At 36.8% G+C, this 17,265-nt stretch overlaps 1 protein-coding gene across 1 annotated transcript; it reads right to left on the bottom strand.

The window, feature by feature from the left end:
• Positions 1–11,761: 11,761 nt before the first annotated feature.
• Positions 11,762–14,871, bottom strand: LOC135078531 (microvitellogenin-like). The gene is made up of 2 exons (XM_063973070.1): positions 14,803–14,871; positions 11,762–13,185 (listed from the first exon to the last, which is right to left on the bottom strand). Exon 2 carries the CDS (start codon positions 13,164–13,166, stop codon positions 11,901–11,903), a length of 1,266 nt encoding a protein of 421 aa, XP_063829140.1. The 5' UTR covers positions 13,167–13,185; positions 14,803–14,871; the 3' UTR covers positions 11,762–11,900.
• Between the last annotated feature and the right edge of the window lie 2,394 nt (positions 14,872–17,265).

The following is a 17,265-nucleotide window of genomic DNA, read 5'->3' as shown; positions in this document are numbered from 1 at the left end:
CTTGTAGACATGGCTCGGAAGTGAGATGGGTCTATAATTCTTCAACAAGGTTTTGTCGCCTTTTTTGAAGAAGGGTGTCACCACACTTCTGTGCCATACCGTAGGCGTTTTTCCTTCGAGGATGACGGAATTGAACAGCTTCTGAAAAGCCTGCAGCCCCTCGGTCAAAAACCCAACTGCGTAAAAATGAACAGAAAATAGATAGAAACAAGACAACTTAGTGTTCATAAGTGTAGTAGGAGTGGGAGGCATTAAATGCATATCACCACCAAAAAAAGTAATTGATATCCTATATGCATATTAACGTAAGGGCCTAATTATAATAAATCAAAAAGTTTTAAATGAAGTAAGGTTCAATGAGTTCAAAAGTTAAAACCAACAGTTTAGGGTAAGGGCTGAATTGTATTATTAAAAGGAATTTACGTCCTTTAAATCATTTGTTTCCCCAAAAGTCGTATTCAGACGACTAAAAATGTTTAAGGTAAGGGACATTTTTTTAAAGATATCAACATTTCAAGTATACCAATCGATAGAGCCGAAAATTCTGAATGCGTTGGTATATATAACTCATTTTGGCCAAAATGTCCCTTACATTAATTGATATTTCCACTATCGATATGTTAAAAAAATAGTTTTAATTTAATATGACATTTGTCGATATGTCCCAACACTAACATTTTTGTAACTCGAGATAACCTTGTAGAGACGTCGTTAATACTCTAGCTTGATTTTTATAATTTCGAATTACTACTTATTGGTGTAATTTAACGCTGCATATACACGAAATTAACATTTTTATTAGAAGCACTGTCGTCGTCGAAAATATTTATAATAAAATAAAACGACTGTCTTCTTTGAAAGCAAGAACACGAGTGGATTTATTCATAGATAAATCAGATACAAAGAAACATAGACAAAAAAGGTTTGAGTTATTGTTTATGATATTTTACAACACCCCCACTATATCTAAACAATAATCAATCACTAACTACCACTCAACATTAATTTACACTGTTAGTTAATATTTTGAATTCCTAACCTTTTCAAATAATTATAGTGTTTTATACTGTTTAAAGCTTTTGTTAGCAAGTCAGCCGGCATATCTGACGTACATAAATAATTTACTTTAACAACATTCTCATTTAGTAACTCTCTACAATAATGATATCTAACATCGATATGCTTCGTTCTATTGTGGAACACAGGGCTTAACAATAGTTTTTGTGCACTTTGGCTATCATTGTATAAATTAATTTCATAAAAATTATTAGTAACTTCATACTGCAAGTTTCTTAAGTACACAGCCTCTTTGCAGGCTTCCGAAATTGCCACATACTCTGCTTCTGTACTAGAAAGTGCAATACATTTTTGTTTACTACAACTCCAAGAAATAGCAGACCCCGACAAAGTGTAGCAAAACCCCGTATAAGATTTTCTATCGTTAACATCATTGCTCCAATCAGCATCCACATAACCTTCAATTTCAATATTATTATTTTTACAATATTTCAGTCCTACATTTTTGGTTTTCTTTAAATACCTCAATACTCTCTTAGCATAGAGCCATTGCTCTTCATTACTGCAGTTATTAAATTGACTCAGGTAGGAAACTGAATAAGCTATGTCAGGACGCGTGAGGACAGCTAAATACATTAAGCTCCCAATAAGCTGCTGATATGGATTCTGAGTTTTACAATTTATATCTTTTTTACATTTCAAGTTTGCCTCCATTGGAGTATTAACAGTTTTACAATTTGTCATGTTAAATCTGGCTAACAACTTATCAATATATTTCTCTTGACTTAAACTGACTGTGCAATTCTGTTTATCAATGTTAACTGACATACCTAAACATTCTTTTATTTCTCCTAAATCTTTTAACTCAAAATTACTATTCAACATCTCTTTAAGATTCTTTGTTTCAGACTTGTCATTTGAGAAAACTATAAAATCATCGACATACAAAGTTACTATGGTTCTACTACTGCCAACAATTTTAGTATACAAACATGGCTCCAATTTAGATTTATGATAACCATCCTTTAACATACAGTCATCTACCTTTTTATGCCACGCCCTGGATGCCTGCTTGAGACCATATATGGCTTTGTTTAATTTAAGAACTTTTGAATTATCTTTACACTCAAAACCAACAGGTAAGTGCATATATATTGTCTCATGCAAGTCTCCATTCAAAAAAGCTGTCTTTACATCAAGGTGTGTTACATCTAGGGTTTCTGCTCGAGCTTTCTCGAACTCGAGAAAACTCGAGAAATTTGGCTTCATTCGAGACGAGAAAAAAATTACCGGAGCTCGAGAATTCTCGAGTCTCGAATTTGAAGCTTTAATATTCTTGAAAGCCTATTTTCTTAGACAAAAGTAAGATTTTAATTATTTAATAGGTGAACGTTGCTTTTAGACTGGTCTAGTCTTTCCTTTTTTACCCTACTGCGTGACGCAAAGGAGTGATAATGTGTTTAACAGCCTATGTTGTATGTTTTTTGAAGCACTATAGAGACCAAACTCCTGGGTCGATTTTTATGATTCGCACATCAATCGATTCCTCTCAGTCCGGCGAGTGTCACTAAAGACTATCGTTAGATTTGTTTTAACTGTAAATATATTAACATGGCCGATTTTTGGCGCTATAATATGTATTAAAAAAATATCTCAAAACCTATCGAGTGGGGTATCAAAATAAAGGGTTTTTAAATAGCTTGCAAAATGTATTTTCTTTAACTAAAAAATTTAAAATAAAAATATTATTGAAAAAAAAACCCAACTGGGTAAAAATGAACTGAGAAGATAAAAACAAGACAGTGTTCACAAATGCAGTCGGAAGCATCAAACACTTATCATCATCATCATCAACAGCCCTTTACAGTCCACTGCTGGACTATGAGCCACCTCCGCGGGAAGAGTAGGGGTTGGTGACAAATGTATTCTATTCTGCCGTCACCATACGGCTTATCACCCACTACTTATCACCAACAAAAAAAATAGTCATTGATGCCATCGACTGTATTTGTGAACACTTTGTCTTGTTCCTATCTTTTCAGTTCATTTTTACGTAGTTGGGTTTTTGTTTTTTTGTACATTAGATTTAAAAAAACCTGTGTTTTTAGTAAATTTCAATCGATTTCAACAATTTTAATTAAAAGACTCGAGACCCGAGAAAACTCGAGACTTTGGCCTCGAGAATTCCCGAAACTCGAGAAAAAAAATAGGTCGAGAAATCAGAAACCCTAGTTACATCCAAGTTCAATTGTACTGATAATGCAAATAGTAATCTAAGTGTGGTGTGCCGCACAACTGGAGAAAATGTCTCGTCATAGTCAACACCATATTTTTGAGAACACCCTTTAGCTACAAGTCTGGCACGATACCTTACATTGTTTACACTTAAACAATCTCTTTTCTTTTTCAAAACCCATTTACACTTTACAATATTTACACCAACAGGAGCATCAACAATGTCCCATGCATTGTTTTTCTCAAAGCTTTCCAGTTCATCTTTTACAGCCTGTTTCCAATGTTCTTTTTCTGGTCCTTGTAAAGCTTCTTCGAGTGTCAGTTCATTGTAATGTTCATCATTTTGTTCTGAACACAAAAAACCATATCTATCTGGCTTTCTTCTCTGCCTTTGAGGTAGTATTTTTCTACTTATAACTTCTGGAACTTCTTCATCAGTAGTCACAGATTCATTCACCACAGTCTCTTCCATCTTATCATCATTTGCTGTAGAAGTAAACGAATCCCCATCTGTCATGTCTGCGATATCCCCCACTGAATCTTGACATACTGAACTCTCTTTGGGTTCTTCTGCTACTTCAACTTCTAGATAAGAATGACCATCTTCCATTACAATGACATCTCGACTGGTTGTGATTGTTCGAGTTAAAGGATTATAAACTCTATAACCTTTAACATCTTCAGGATACCCAATTAGAATGCAGTGCTCAGATTTTTTGTCCCACTTACGTCTTTTCTCCTTAGGTATGTGCTTCATGACTGAGCTGCCAAATATTCTTACATGACTTAGGTTCGGCTTTGTCTTTGTCCACAGCTCATATGGTGTGCGATCATTCAATCCAGTTTTCACAATTCTATTCTGTAAATAAACAGCAGTGTTAATGGCTTCAGCCCAGAACTCTTTACCCAGCTTAGCTTCAAACAAAAGACATCTGGCTTTTTCTACAAGTGTTCTATTCATACGTTCGCAAAGCCCGTTTTGTTCAGGTGTGTATGTGTTCGATTTCTGATGAATAATGCCCTGTTTCTTCAAATAATTATCAAAATCATTATTGCAAAACTCCTTGCCATTATCACTTCTTAGGATTTTTATTCTTTTTGAAGTTAAGTTCTCTACTTTGGCTTTGTACTCTTTAAAACATTGCAAAGCTTCATTCTTAGTCTTTAGAAAATAAACATAAGTCATGCGGCTGTGATCGTCAACAAAGATAAGAAAGTACCTCGATCCTCCTATAGAGAGATTCTCCATAGGCCCACAGATGTCACAGTGTACTACTTCCAACAGCTCAGCACTCCTGTTGCCTTCATGAGGAAAAGGCAATCGGCTTTGCTTCCCTTCGCAGCACACGACGCAGTTCGACTTACTGATGTTGACCTTTTTATCAAACAGCACTCCCTCCACAGCTTCCTGCATTTTGTTCATGTTAAAACTGTTGGCATGCCCCAATCTGCGATGCCAAACTTCTGCAGATTCAACAGGGTATTTCTCCGGATCTGGATTATTTAGTTGATTACCCCGACCTTTTTTATTTTTGAATTTAGAGTAAGTTTAGGTAAAACATTTCAAAATAGACATTGTTACGTGCATATATTTTATATTGGCCCATCTGTAGCAAGCAGGAATAAAAAGTTATGTGACATCAAAATTTTCATGGTCGGGGTAATCAAAGTTGGGAGTCAGAGTAATCAAAAATAAAACAAAATATTTTATTTTCTAAGGTTTTTTTTAAGTTATGGTGAAGTAAATGTTATTAAAACTAGCCATTTGTTATTCTGATGTATAAACGACAATATTGTAAAGTTTCAACAATCTGTTAAGTAGTTGTTGCGTAAAAGAGTAAAAACCTTTCGCTTATACATATAATATTAGTGACTCAATGTCCTATGTCTCCTATATGGGACAGAAGGCGTCCACAACACAACAGTCCTCCATCGCACTCGGTCTTGAGCTTCGCGTTTGATCTCGCTCCAAGTCTTGCCGATCTTCTTCGCCTCGTCTGCTACAGTGCGCCGCTATGTTTTTTTGGCGCGACCACGTTTGCATTTTCCCTGGGGGTTCCAATCTAGAGCCTGCTTGGGGATATTATCGGGGTCCCTTCGGAGAGTGTGGCCGATCCAGTTCCACTTGCAGCGTTTGATCTGCTGGCCGATCGGTATTTCGTAGCAGCGTTCCAAGAGTTTGTCGTTTGGAGATTTTGGAGAATTCGGCGAATACAGCGGCTGAAGAAGATCTGCAGCTGGTGCGAGATACCCTTAGTGGCCTTCCACGTTTCACACCCATAGAGCAGAACTGATTTGACGTTGGACCCGAATATTTTGATCTTGCGTGGGTCAATTTCCGTAATTGCCATACGGCTCGAAGTTGTGCGAAGGTAGCTCTGGCCTTGGCAATGCAGTGTTTTAGAAACCCTCAAAATCGGACATGATTAAGTTAATGCCATGAGTCGATAGCGTCTTATGTTTCAATCACAAGAGTGAAACTCACGTGTGCTCATTTTACTTGGTTTTGAGGGTTTCTAAAACACTGTGCAATGCGCGAAATGATGTCCTTTTCGGTACCTCCAGGCTCTGACGATGCTCCCGAGGTAAGTGAAATTGTGGACTCGTTCCACAGCCTCTGCACCAACGGTGTGCAATTCCTCACACCAGATCGCATCTCTTGGGTCTTCCGATACTGATACCCTTGCTTTACCCTTTTTTCGGCACAATAATTAGAAGCCCCTTATGCCAGTCATCTGGGAGTTCCTCTTCCATCCAGATGTTTTCGGCGACAGGTGTCAGGATGTCGACGGCGGAGTTTACATCGGCTTTCAGCATTTCTGCGGTGATAAAGTCGAGTCCGGGGGTCTTGCCAATTTTGAGAGACAGGATAGCCTTGGTCACTTTGTCGCGGGTTAACGTTGACGTCGAGCACCCTAGGTGGAGTAGAGTGTCTCAGGTCCCACAGTATCTCAGGCGTGGTGGTGGCGACTGTTACACCGGTAGGGCGGAAGATAGGATAAGATATTATTATCATTAATAATATGTATTAACAGGATTTCATATAAGTAAATGGTTATTTTTGCTTATTAAACGTTATTTAGTTAATCATTCATTAGTAAAATTACAGTTCTATTGATTACCCGGTGACAAAAGTCGGGGTAATCAAGGTCGGGGTAGTCAAAAAATTAAGGTTTATCCTGAGCCCTGCCCAATCTGTAAGTTGAATCCCAAATGTTTTAATACACAAAAATGCGGTTACATGGACCATTATTCCTGTACATTCTCAAAAACTTTCCATGTAACGAAACCTAAAAAAACAGGATAGAGTAAATCAACCGTGCACTGAACCAAGGTCTGGGTAATCATATTCTTATCTCGATAACTCCGAAATCTTGCAACGAGTCGCATTACCGGACACCTCGGAACGGAGGCCACCACTAAAGGTTCACGGGGGAGGATAGAGCTCGTTTCTAAATTGCGTAGCTAAGGACGTAGGCGCACATTAGCGACTTGTCGGGGTAATCACGGTTAACGCCCGGACACAACTTCAAACAGTTATTTTACAAAACCTTTTAGTGATATAGTTATATCGTATTTAATTTATCAATGTTTATTTAATCAGTAATCGATTACATAAGCATTGAAAGCGTTAATAATAACGGATTAATTTATACGAGCAAATTTGTTCTGAAATCGGGAGCGCGGACACGTCGTGGTAATCAATTTTTGACGACTTACGATTTTTTTTTAATTACTTAATTAACTATTAATAACTATCTCTGTGGTTTAACAACAAGAACCAAAGTTATACTATTAGATAAAAATATTTGTTACTAAAATATTATGATATTCGGGTACTTTTTGGCCTCGGACACGTGATTTTCTTGGCCGGTGGAATGACCCAACAACAGCAGCCGTCAAACACGTAGGTGTGTCCAACTTGTAAACACCATTAGTCAGCGAAGCAGTAGCCACCAAAATCCCTTGACGATTCATAATTTCACATCCATTGCTTGTGAAATGTACTTGATTGCCTTGTTTTATCAGTTGACTGACTGACAATAGATTGGTCGATAAGTTCGGGACGCATAAAACCTTTTCAACAGTTACGTCAAATTCGCAATCTCCAGCCGATGTTGTGATTCTCACATTTCCACAACACAACACGGGAATTATTTTCTGATCAGCAACCATGATGTCTTTTGAAAATCCGGAATAATACTCGTCCATCATCCAGTGTCTATTAGTCGTAATATGCGAACTGGCACCATTGAGTTATAATGTACTACGTACTAGAGAAGACATGTCAACTAGACTGTTTCTGGCACGCAAATCGGTCCATGGACCGAAATTCAATTAGTATGTGCTCAGCGGTTGCTGTGACAACACGCTTGAGTGCAGTTTTGTTTTTTGAAATATGCCATCCTATAGACGAAAATACTGTTCAAATAACTCCAGATACATATTAAGTAAAAATCAAGGAATGACTTTTTACCATTAAGTTGTACATTTATGCACTTTAAAACACTAATTTAATTTTAATTTGTTAATTACAAGGCGTCACCGCGGCGGCAGCCATTTTACGAAAATTTCAAAGAATAAAAATCGCAGACTTGACACTGACGCATAAATTAGTATACGAAAGGAAGGTTAAATACAGCAATAAAAAGATTTTTTTAAAGATTATAAGCACTTTGTATTGCACAAATTACTAATAGTCCCGTCCAGCCCCTTGTGTTAAGCTAAATAAGCTTGGGTTACGGGTGGGTTCACACAATAGTCGTGCGGCATCATGGATCAAACTTGTTTGAATCTCACTGCTGTTGTTCGTATGCGACTGGTTAGTTAGTAAATCACCCTAATTATTGACACCTAGCTCACGAGATAGGCTAAAATTATAATAATTGTACAGTGTGTCTGGTCACCAGTGTCCGACCCGTTAGGGCGCAGTAATATGATCAATTTAATCGACAAATCCAGTATTAAAAAATTACAGCTATTTTATTTTTTTTAGTTTCTGAGTCCGGACTCCGGATGGATTCATTTATTTACCAAATCTACCGATGTACAGGACCTATGAGTATAAAAGTGATTCGTTCGACAGCTGAAAAAGTAAGCAATACGTTGTCATCAAAAGCTTCCATTTAAATTTCTTAGAAACACCTGAACGTAAAAAAAATGATGCTTCTTTTTAGATTTTTTCAATGTTACAAAAAAACTAGAAAGTTTTACATTTTTAGATGCACTAAGTCATTACCTAAAAACTGATATACCTTGGCTTTAAAAATCAACACTAGTCTAGGTGCTAGCTACACAGGAGATGCAGCGGTGAAAAGGAGAGGTGGGAATAGTCCCGTAACTTCTACCTCACTGCTATTATACGTGTACTAAACCACTTAGATAGTTAACAATAGAGACAATAAAATAACTGAAAGTTTCTGACTTTCAGTTATTTTATTGGTTCTGGAGTGAAGGCGTGGGTCATCCCTAGCTTTGTTCCTACCGTGACGAGTGGGAATTTTTCTAAAATCTCAAGATGGACTGACTGAAGATAGCAGGAAGACGCTGGGTGCAGGCCACTATCAACTGGGCGATGTGAAAATCATTAGAGGAGGCCTTTGTTCAGCAGTGGACGTCCAGTAGCTAAAATGATGATGACGATATTTCCTTACAGTATCCAATTCAATAGGCAGAAACTAAACGTAAACGAAGTGTCGCCTCTGTAATGGTATCATTATCTATAACTCATAATATTTCGTGCGCTGTTGGATGACAGTTTTAAACTAGAGATGGGTAATTTTTTTATCGAATTAGAAAATACCAGTTAACGATTCTCAAGGCGATTATCGATTACATTAGATTTTAATCGGGAAGAAAAATAATTAATGGCTTAAGCATCAGTATGAAGCCCATACGCACTTGTAGCACAAGTAACACGATTAGCCTCAGTCCCCTCAGTTGTGAATTCGGAATCGCCAGTTGTAATTTTAAAATCGCATCACAGAGTGAAGTAACTAACACCAAAAGACGGCAGAGCGAAGTGATTTCGAATGTTTCAACTGCTACGTTTTGTCACTTGTCTAGGAGGGCTAATTTTAGTCTAAGGGAGGGGAGCTTAGATTACATTACAGGAAACGCACAATATAATAAAAGAAAATATTAATGTAAGTAGCTGAACATTTTTGCTATTGAGCACCATGAAAATTTAACACAATTTAGCCGATTTGTTTATTTTCACAATCGATTCACAATGTCTATGATGAGGCGACTGCAGGAACGTCACTATTCGTGCAATCCTATCAATGAAGTACGACATTTTCTGGTGCAGATTTTATCGCCATAAATTATGAAACTTGATAGTCATGGATTTGACTGACAGCTGTCCGTCAAATTCCCGCCCCGCACCCCGCTCTGTACATATTTTGTTCGCGATGTCTGTTCTATACGTAGTAATATTACTTCAATGACTGGCACCTGAATCCACGTACCAGTCACACTTGTCAAATTTTCCGCTCATAAACACTGCACTGAATGCGTTAGTCGTTTGCAGTATTTTATTTTCTGAACTGCCTTGCTCATTCTTGGACGAATTATTTTCTGTGTTAAATCTGCACTGATTGCGAAAATGCCCAAATTTACCACAACAATAACATTTGACATTTCGTTTTCCTTTGACAGTCGATACCATAGACTCCGCATTTCCGACATTTTTGTTCTCGTCATATTGACTTTTGTTGTGTTGGTACTTGTTCTTGTCTCGAAAACACGCAAGTGCATTGCTTACATCACGATCTTCCTGTTCCGGTTCCATGTCTAATAATTTTGCTTTAATGGCGTCCGTTGAAATTGCTATCCCCGAGTGTTCTATGGCCATAATCATTGGCATATATTTTTCAGATAGCCCTGCCAGCATGATAGAACCAATCCACTCGTCGGTAATGCCAAATCCCGTTCCAAGTAGCTTTTGGCCAGCTTCAACTATTTGGTTCACATATGACGTCATCGAAGTGCAATTTTCCAGTCGAATAGAGATTAGATTTCTCAAAAGATTTATTTTTCTGGTAAATCCTGAGTCGTCGAATAGCATTTTCAACTTATCCCACAATTCTTTCGATGTACTGACGGTTTTGATGTGAACGTAGATACTGGGGTCAATTGTGAGGATCAATTTCGCCTTTGTTTTCGCATCATCTGCAGTTCCTGGGTGCCCCATCTCAGTTTTTATACACCCAAGCATTCCTTCTAACACTAAGAAATTTTCTGCCGCGAAACACCATTCTGAATAGTTCTCACGCCCTCTGAGTAGAGGCACATTAACTAAAAAGTTCGACGCCATCACAGACCCAACTTCACAATTCATACAACATGAAAATTAACGACCACTTCTGGGCCCATAACCTATAATCAAATAAAACGACTGTCTTCTTTGAAAGCAAGAACACGAGTGGATTTATTCATAGATAAATCAGATACAAAGAAACATAGACAAAAAAGGTTTGAGTTATTGTTTATGATATTTTACAACAATATTGTTTGTATAGCCTGACCAGGAACATAAAAACCCTGACATAGAGGCGCGTCAATTGCATTTGATAGTGCAACACTGAGTACAGTCGTACCTGTGTTAAATTAATAGGCTAACTTTATGTATCAGGATTCAGGATTACGGGCTAATTTGATATTTTCATGAATTCACGAAAAAATATTATTATAGGTAACCTGGTTTAAATAAATTAAATGAAAACATCAATCGAGCTAGTAGGATTTATTTTATTATTCATCAATAATCAAATTCAGAACTTGAATATTCAACTGCAATGTCTGCTCATGAACGCTTCAAACTCGGTACTTCTTTCCCAATTCCATAAAATTCAACACTTAGAAAGTGACAAAAAACTTTAAAATAGGTAGTTGAAACAAACCACAGCTAATTTTCATAGTGGACTGTACTATACGATAAACATGTCAGTCAAATTTGACAACCTTGTCGGAAAAATTATTCAATGAAAATATTGTCCGAACCCTTAGTAGGTATTTCTCTTCGACAATACTTTAACACATTTTGAACCACTTTTCTTTCACGACTATAAAAAGATTTTAGCAATTTAATTCACAAAATCAATTGCGCACATTTAAAATAAAGTTTGTTTACACTTTGACAGCAATAGACTGACATGCAAGGTGACATGTCAATGAAGTTTTCAGTTACTGTTGCCATTAAAAGAAATTAGTACCATTAGTTTTCCGCAACATGGCGAGGGTTTTTATGTTCCTGGTCAGGCTATAGGTCAGACGTGAATTATTTCTTGTCCGCCAATATTTAGCTCTCATTGATCGCTACTACAAAGTTATGTCGTTACTTTTGATGGCAGCTGTCATTCTAATCAAGCTATATTTGATAGACTATAGAGATCAACTCAAGTTTATCTTTTTGTAATAAGGGGGGATATTAGTCGTTAGAAAAGCTATACAAGTAGGTATACGGTCATTTAATCGAATAGTTTATATTTATCAAAAATAAAACAGGTTTCGTGGTCAAAAGTCATTTATTTCAATGTTTACAAGTCTCATCCTATACTAAGGGATGGATGGATGTTGGATCGGATGATAATAATAACAAATACAATGGTAAGCTGTATATGTTTTACTATACAAAGAATACAGATTTACTTCGCTGCTTTGATGTACCAACCAAAGTGGCCAGGGTTATTGTGGACGTCTGCGTTATGGCCCCACAGCGCCCGGTCTCCCATGGAGTCCTGGCGCACGGCTAGCTTGAGCCCCAGCTGGTACTTGTTGCTGACAACAAAGAACATCAGCTTACCGTTAAGCATCACAGGGTCCAGGCGCCAGGTATGATGCTCATCGTCACAGCCATAAGAGCCCCACGCCTCTCTATCGTGAATGCCATCCTCATACTTTGCCAACTTCAGGAACATCCCAAACTCCACATTCAACAACTTGAACAATACCCTATTGTCTCTCCAAACCGGCATGATCTTCCAGTTTACTCTCTTGCCTTTTTTTTCGTCGTTAGCGCCCCAGCCTCTTCTGTCCCTGTCGGAGTCCAAAGCTACCGCCAATTTTAAAGCCTGATCAAACCTGTTGTTCCAAATCATCACATTCTCCTCATTCATGATCAACTTGAATTCTAAGGGAAAATATTTAGAGACGATCCTTTGAGTATCGCCATTCCACAGTTTATATGCAAAGCTCATGACTTGGCTGTTTCCCTCATGGAGAAGATCGTTTACGACTTCGCGGATGCTATTGGCGTGACTGCTGACCGCAAATGCCTTTCTGATATCCACAGCTTGCTCGTAGTTGGCATTTTTAATACTGGATAGAAGGGTCAATTTCAACGCAGTATTATTGGCAATAGAGCTAAAGAGAGTTACTTCTTGTAGCGTATCAGGCAATTCGTATCCGTCACATCGAATCAGGTGCTTCTTTACCAGATCCGTATTGAGGTTTTTTATATCTGCCGAGGTATCTTGGAATCCGAAGACGATCACTTTTCCATGATCTTCGTTGACCATTCTAGCGATGTCTTTGGAGCAGCTGTTATTGATGGGGGCGCCCATGAGAGTGACGGTTTTGACGGAGTCGTCTTTTATGTAGCTACTGGTGTCACAATTGGTGTAGCTCTGGACTGGTACTCTGTTGGGGATCTTCCTGCCCTTGTCGGCTCCGTTGCTGACGCATTGTGAGGGATGGTTCACGTTGTAGCAGTCTGGGAACCCGCTTGCTCCACATTGTTCATCGATTCTCCCCTCACCCCAGTAGTCGACCAATTCTAACAAATCGGACCCCTGTGGGATCTTAACTAGTTTATATTTGCCGATGTACGGCACTTCAGAGTAAGGGTAGATTTTGTCCACATTGACTCCGTAGTTTGGGGAAGGTGCTACTTCCCATTTAGATGCTGCCATTTTCTTCAGATGTTCTGATCTGAAAATTAATAGGAGTAGTTTATATGTGACTAGCTTTTGCCTGTGGCTTCACCCGCGTGAAATTTAGTTTGACACATAATAAATTATAGCATATTATATGTTAATCTGGGTTATAAACAACGTACAGTTGTACAACCTTAGATTAATAAAACCTAGATAGATAGTCAGTGCACGAAAGGTGAGGCAGATTTTAGTAAGCCAGAATGGCTTACTCGTAAACGTCACATGAACTGTCAAAGTGAAAAATTGGTAAACACGTCCGACGACTTTTAATTAATTAAGACGGTTTGTGCTGTGAAAGGGTGTCTAAATACATCAGAAAAACTAAAGAAAGTGACCAGTGTTACATTTCATAAGTAAGTACTACGATTCGACGCGTATTTTGCTTGAATTTGGCTTTCAAAAATCAAATACGGGAATGATACCAGTAACAAGAAAATTTATTTCCCAATTGTTCGCCGTACAAATACACTTCCTTTTTTATGAAATCGAGACTTTTCAGTCGATTTATCTTATTGTAATTAGGTAGGTACTTTGAATTCAATAAATAAGTAAGTACATGATGCGTTTTGTTTTTGTTAGTTATAAAATAATTAAAAACGTATTAAAAATTTCCCTACTTTCGGGAAAATCGCCTTCACTGTCTACACTCCCCAACAAAATTGACACTAATGACATAAGATTTTTGCCTCACTCTTGACGAAGCGTTTGTATGAAGACTATCCATCTAGGTTTTATTAATCTAAGTGTACAACAAAGTAAAGTTTTATCAAAACACGTTCAGTAGTAAAAGAATAACAAACATGTTAACATCCCAATATGGAATACTTTTATGATTGGAATTTTTAGACTTACAATACATTTTTTTTTCAAATAAATTAGAACTACGAAAATTTAAAGCAAAGGGTGACTGTATACAGGGTGTTTGGTGGAAGGTTAGACAAACTTTGTGGGTGTATAGGTAAGGTAATTTTAAGAATACAAGTTCGCTCATTTGACTCTAAGTGAGCTACTTTTTTTTAATAGAACTGATGAATTTTATTTCAATATCTAATTGCTACATGTGATTGGAAAGAAGAGAAGCTAGAGATATTTTTAAGATCATTGACAATCCATTATCACTATTCATTTTTTTTTAAATCTAATTCTAAGTTGAATTTTTTATCGTGGTTTGTACTTTTGTTTAACTTTGGCGGCTCGTAACTAGCTATCCAATCATTATCTGGATCAGAAATTTATTTTATTTGACTAAATACATATTCGATATACATATCAAATAAAAAAATCGTTTGAAATCACACGAGAAAAAAAAATTAAGCAGTTTTAAGGTCATATTAAAGAAAAAAATAATTAAAAACAAAAATATCAATTAAAAAAAGTTGCTCACTTAGGGCCAAATGGGCGAACTTGTGTTCTTAAAATGACCTTACTTATATAAATAAATAAATAAATAAATATTTTTTTTAAATACATAAATATTATACATAGTCACACCCAGACCCGTCACAGAAATTAAAATTCATCATTTCAATTTCTTATATACCCACAAAGTTTGTCTAACCTTCCGCCACACACCCTGTATAATATGATTGTAATCTAAAGTTATATTACTTACCGTTCCAACTGTTGAACACTGTTTAATTCGTCTAAAATGTGTGTGCTTTTATATACGTATAGTTCCCTTATTTTCGCACGAATGTAAAAATATGATATCGCTAAAAACCACAAAAACGTTCTACCGTAAGTATGGAATAAAAAACATATTGCGGATGTGGTTTACGTAACTTTAAAAAATGTTTTTCTGGTTCGCCGTACCTTTTTCTTAAAACGACGCTGAATTCATGAATATAATAGCTACATTTTGCAGGGCATTTGTGCAAATAAATAAACAAATAAATCGAAGTAACTACACTCGCCAGCAAAAGTATGGAATCACTTACATGAAGTTGTTTCCACGCGATCTTGTGTACTAATGAATTTGTTGGTAACAAAAAAAGTGGCACCATTTTAAAGATTAAACTGTTAACTTTAAATTGATACCAAATTCATTTAAATCACACCAGCATTTAAAAAGATATCACGGCTGATGTGAAGAAGTAAGGAAAAAGACATGTATCATCTGTTTGATACTTCGCGAGTTGCAGCCTAATTACCCCCTATAAAATTGAAAGCGTGCTTATCGGTGACCTGCCGTCAGTTTCGAGCCTATGGTAGGCCTTTTCAACCGACTTCAAAAAAAAGGAGGAGGTTCTCAATTCGACCCGTATGTTTTTTTTTTTTTTCTATGTTTGTTACGCGATAACTCCGCCAATTATGAACCGATTTGAACAAATCTTTTTTCGGCGTATAGGTAATACCTCAAGGGTGGTCCCATTTAAATTTAATAATAGAAAAAACAACCCCCAAGGGTGGAAAATTGGGGATGAACTTTTTTATACGCAATATCTCCGCCGATTATAAATCAATTTGAACGATTATTTTTTTGTTGAATAGGTATTATCAAAAGGGTGGTTTCATGCGAATTTGAAGAAAAAATATTTCACCCCCAAGGGTGGAAAATTGGGGATGAACTTTTTTATACGCAATATTTTTAATTTTTAGTTTTTTTTTGTGTTCACGCATTTGAAGTCGGTTTAATTTTTTAAAAAAGTTAATTATTGGAGTCAAAATTCTATTGCTTATATCTTAGACGAACTTCCACTTGCTAACAGCTATCCTACGAACATTTCTGAGCTCTTGCTGGACGTCAATACCAGTCAAATGACGATTTCATAGAGAGGTTGACATGAAAAAAGGTCATCCCTCTGCGATGTGCACCGGCGCTGTTCAGAACTTGGTCTCGGGATAAAGCCACCAGTCTCCCGAAACCGTCTTAAAACTTTCGAAACCCAGGACTGGCTTATGTGGAGCTGACATGCGACAGCCCGCTGGCTAAGCCCTTCTTGCAATAGTGCAACGATTTGTGCTGCTTCTGAAGGTGTAGAATCCCAGGTAAAGTGTCAAAAGAAGCGAAGATGTGTATAGATTAACGTGTGAAAAATCCGAAAACACGTGCTTTTATAGGGGGTAATTAGGCTGCAACTCGCGAAGTATCAAACAGATGATAGGTAGGTACATGTCTTTTTCCTTACTTCTTCACATCAGCCGTGATATCTTTTTAAATGCTGGTGTGATTTAAATGAATTTGGTATCAATTTAAAGTTAAAAGTTTAATCTTTAAAATGGTGCCACTTTTTTTGTTACTAACAAATTCGTTAGTACACAAGATCGCGTGGAAACAACTTCATGTAAGTGATTCCATACTTTTGCTCGCAAGTGTATACCTATATAACAATAATTTAAATATGTATTATGTGAGGTCATCCAAAATATAGTTTCGTATTCTTTCTTGACCTGCAACTGAACCTGGGACCTACAAATTAATTATATTCAACGGGGAAAAAAAGCGGTAAAAAAAACATAACCTTATTTTTTAATTGGCAGTTTATTATTGACTACGGTATACAAATTGAGGACTCAATACTAGAACTTATTTCTACAATATAATAGGCTTATTCTACAAACGACATAAATGGCATAAGAAATTATCGCTTTAAAAAACTTTTATAATTTACCTTTTAGGTAGGTACGGCTAACAAAATCATTGATCACCTTTTAGGATGTTTACTGTGAAAAATACATGTGTGCCTTGAACGAATTTAATTAAATAAAATTAAACATTTGATTATTAAGGTAAAAGATAGCGATATACGGCTCTTCACCCCTTTTCTCAGGAGCGCGATTACAAAATTTTGAGTTTTTGAACGAACTATTTACCTACAAAAGTTTGTACGGAACCGTTGAGCTGGTCCGACTCGCACCTTCTTAAGATAACCTTAATATCCCTCTCCATCATCATCATCACCTCACCACTACCAACTTTAGAAAAGACACGAACTAATCCAAAAGTGATCAACATTTTTGCAACTCTACCGTACCTCTGAATATACTTTGGTCTCCTGATTTAGGTGTAAGCTCTAATACTGAAGCGAATGTGTGAAGCTTTATATCACAATAAATAACTACAGTAAGTTTGTTC

The sequence above is a fragment of the Ostrinia nubilalis genome, chromosome 15, assembly GCF_963855985.1.
Source record: "Ostrinia nubilalis chromosome 15, ilOstNubi1.1, whole genome shotgun sequence".
NCBI classification, from domain to species: Eukaryota; Metazoa; Arthropoda; class Insecta; order Lepidoptera; family Crambidae; genus Ostrinia; species Ostrinia nubilalis.
The sequence above is the reverse complement of the archived record's forward strand: the minus strand, read 5'-3'. Positions and strand labels throughout refer to the sequence as shown.

What these genes read in the sequence shown, in the direction of transcription:
- LOC135078531 (XM_063973070.1), bottom strand. Translation starts at nt 13,166, where the DNA reads ATGGCAGCATCTAAATGGGAAGTAGCACCTTCCCCAAACTACGGAGTC.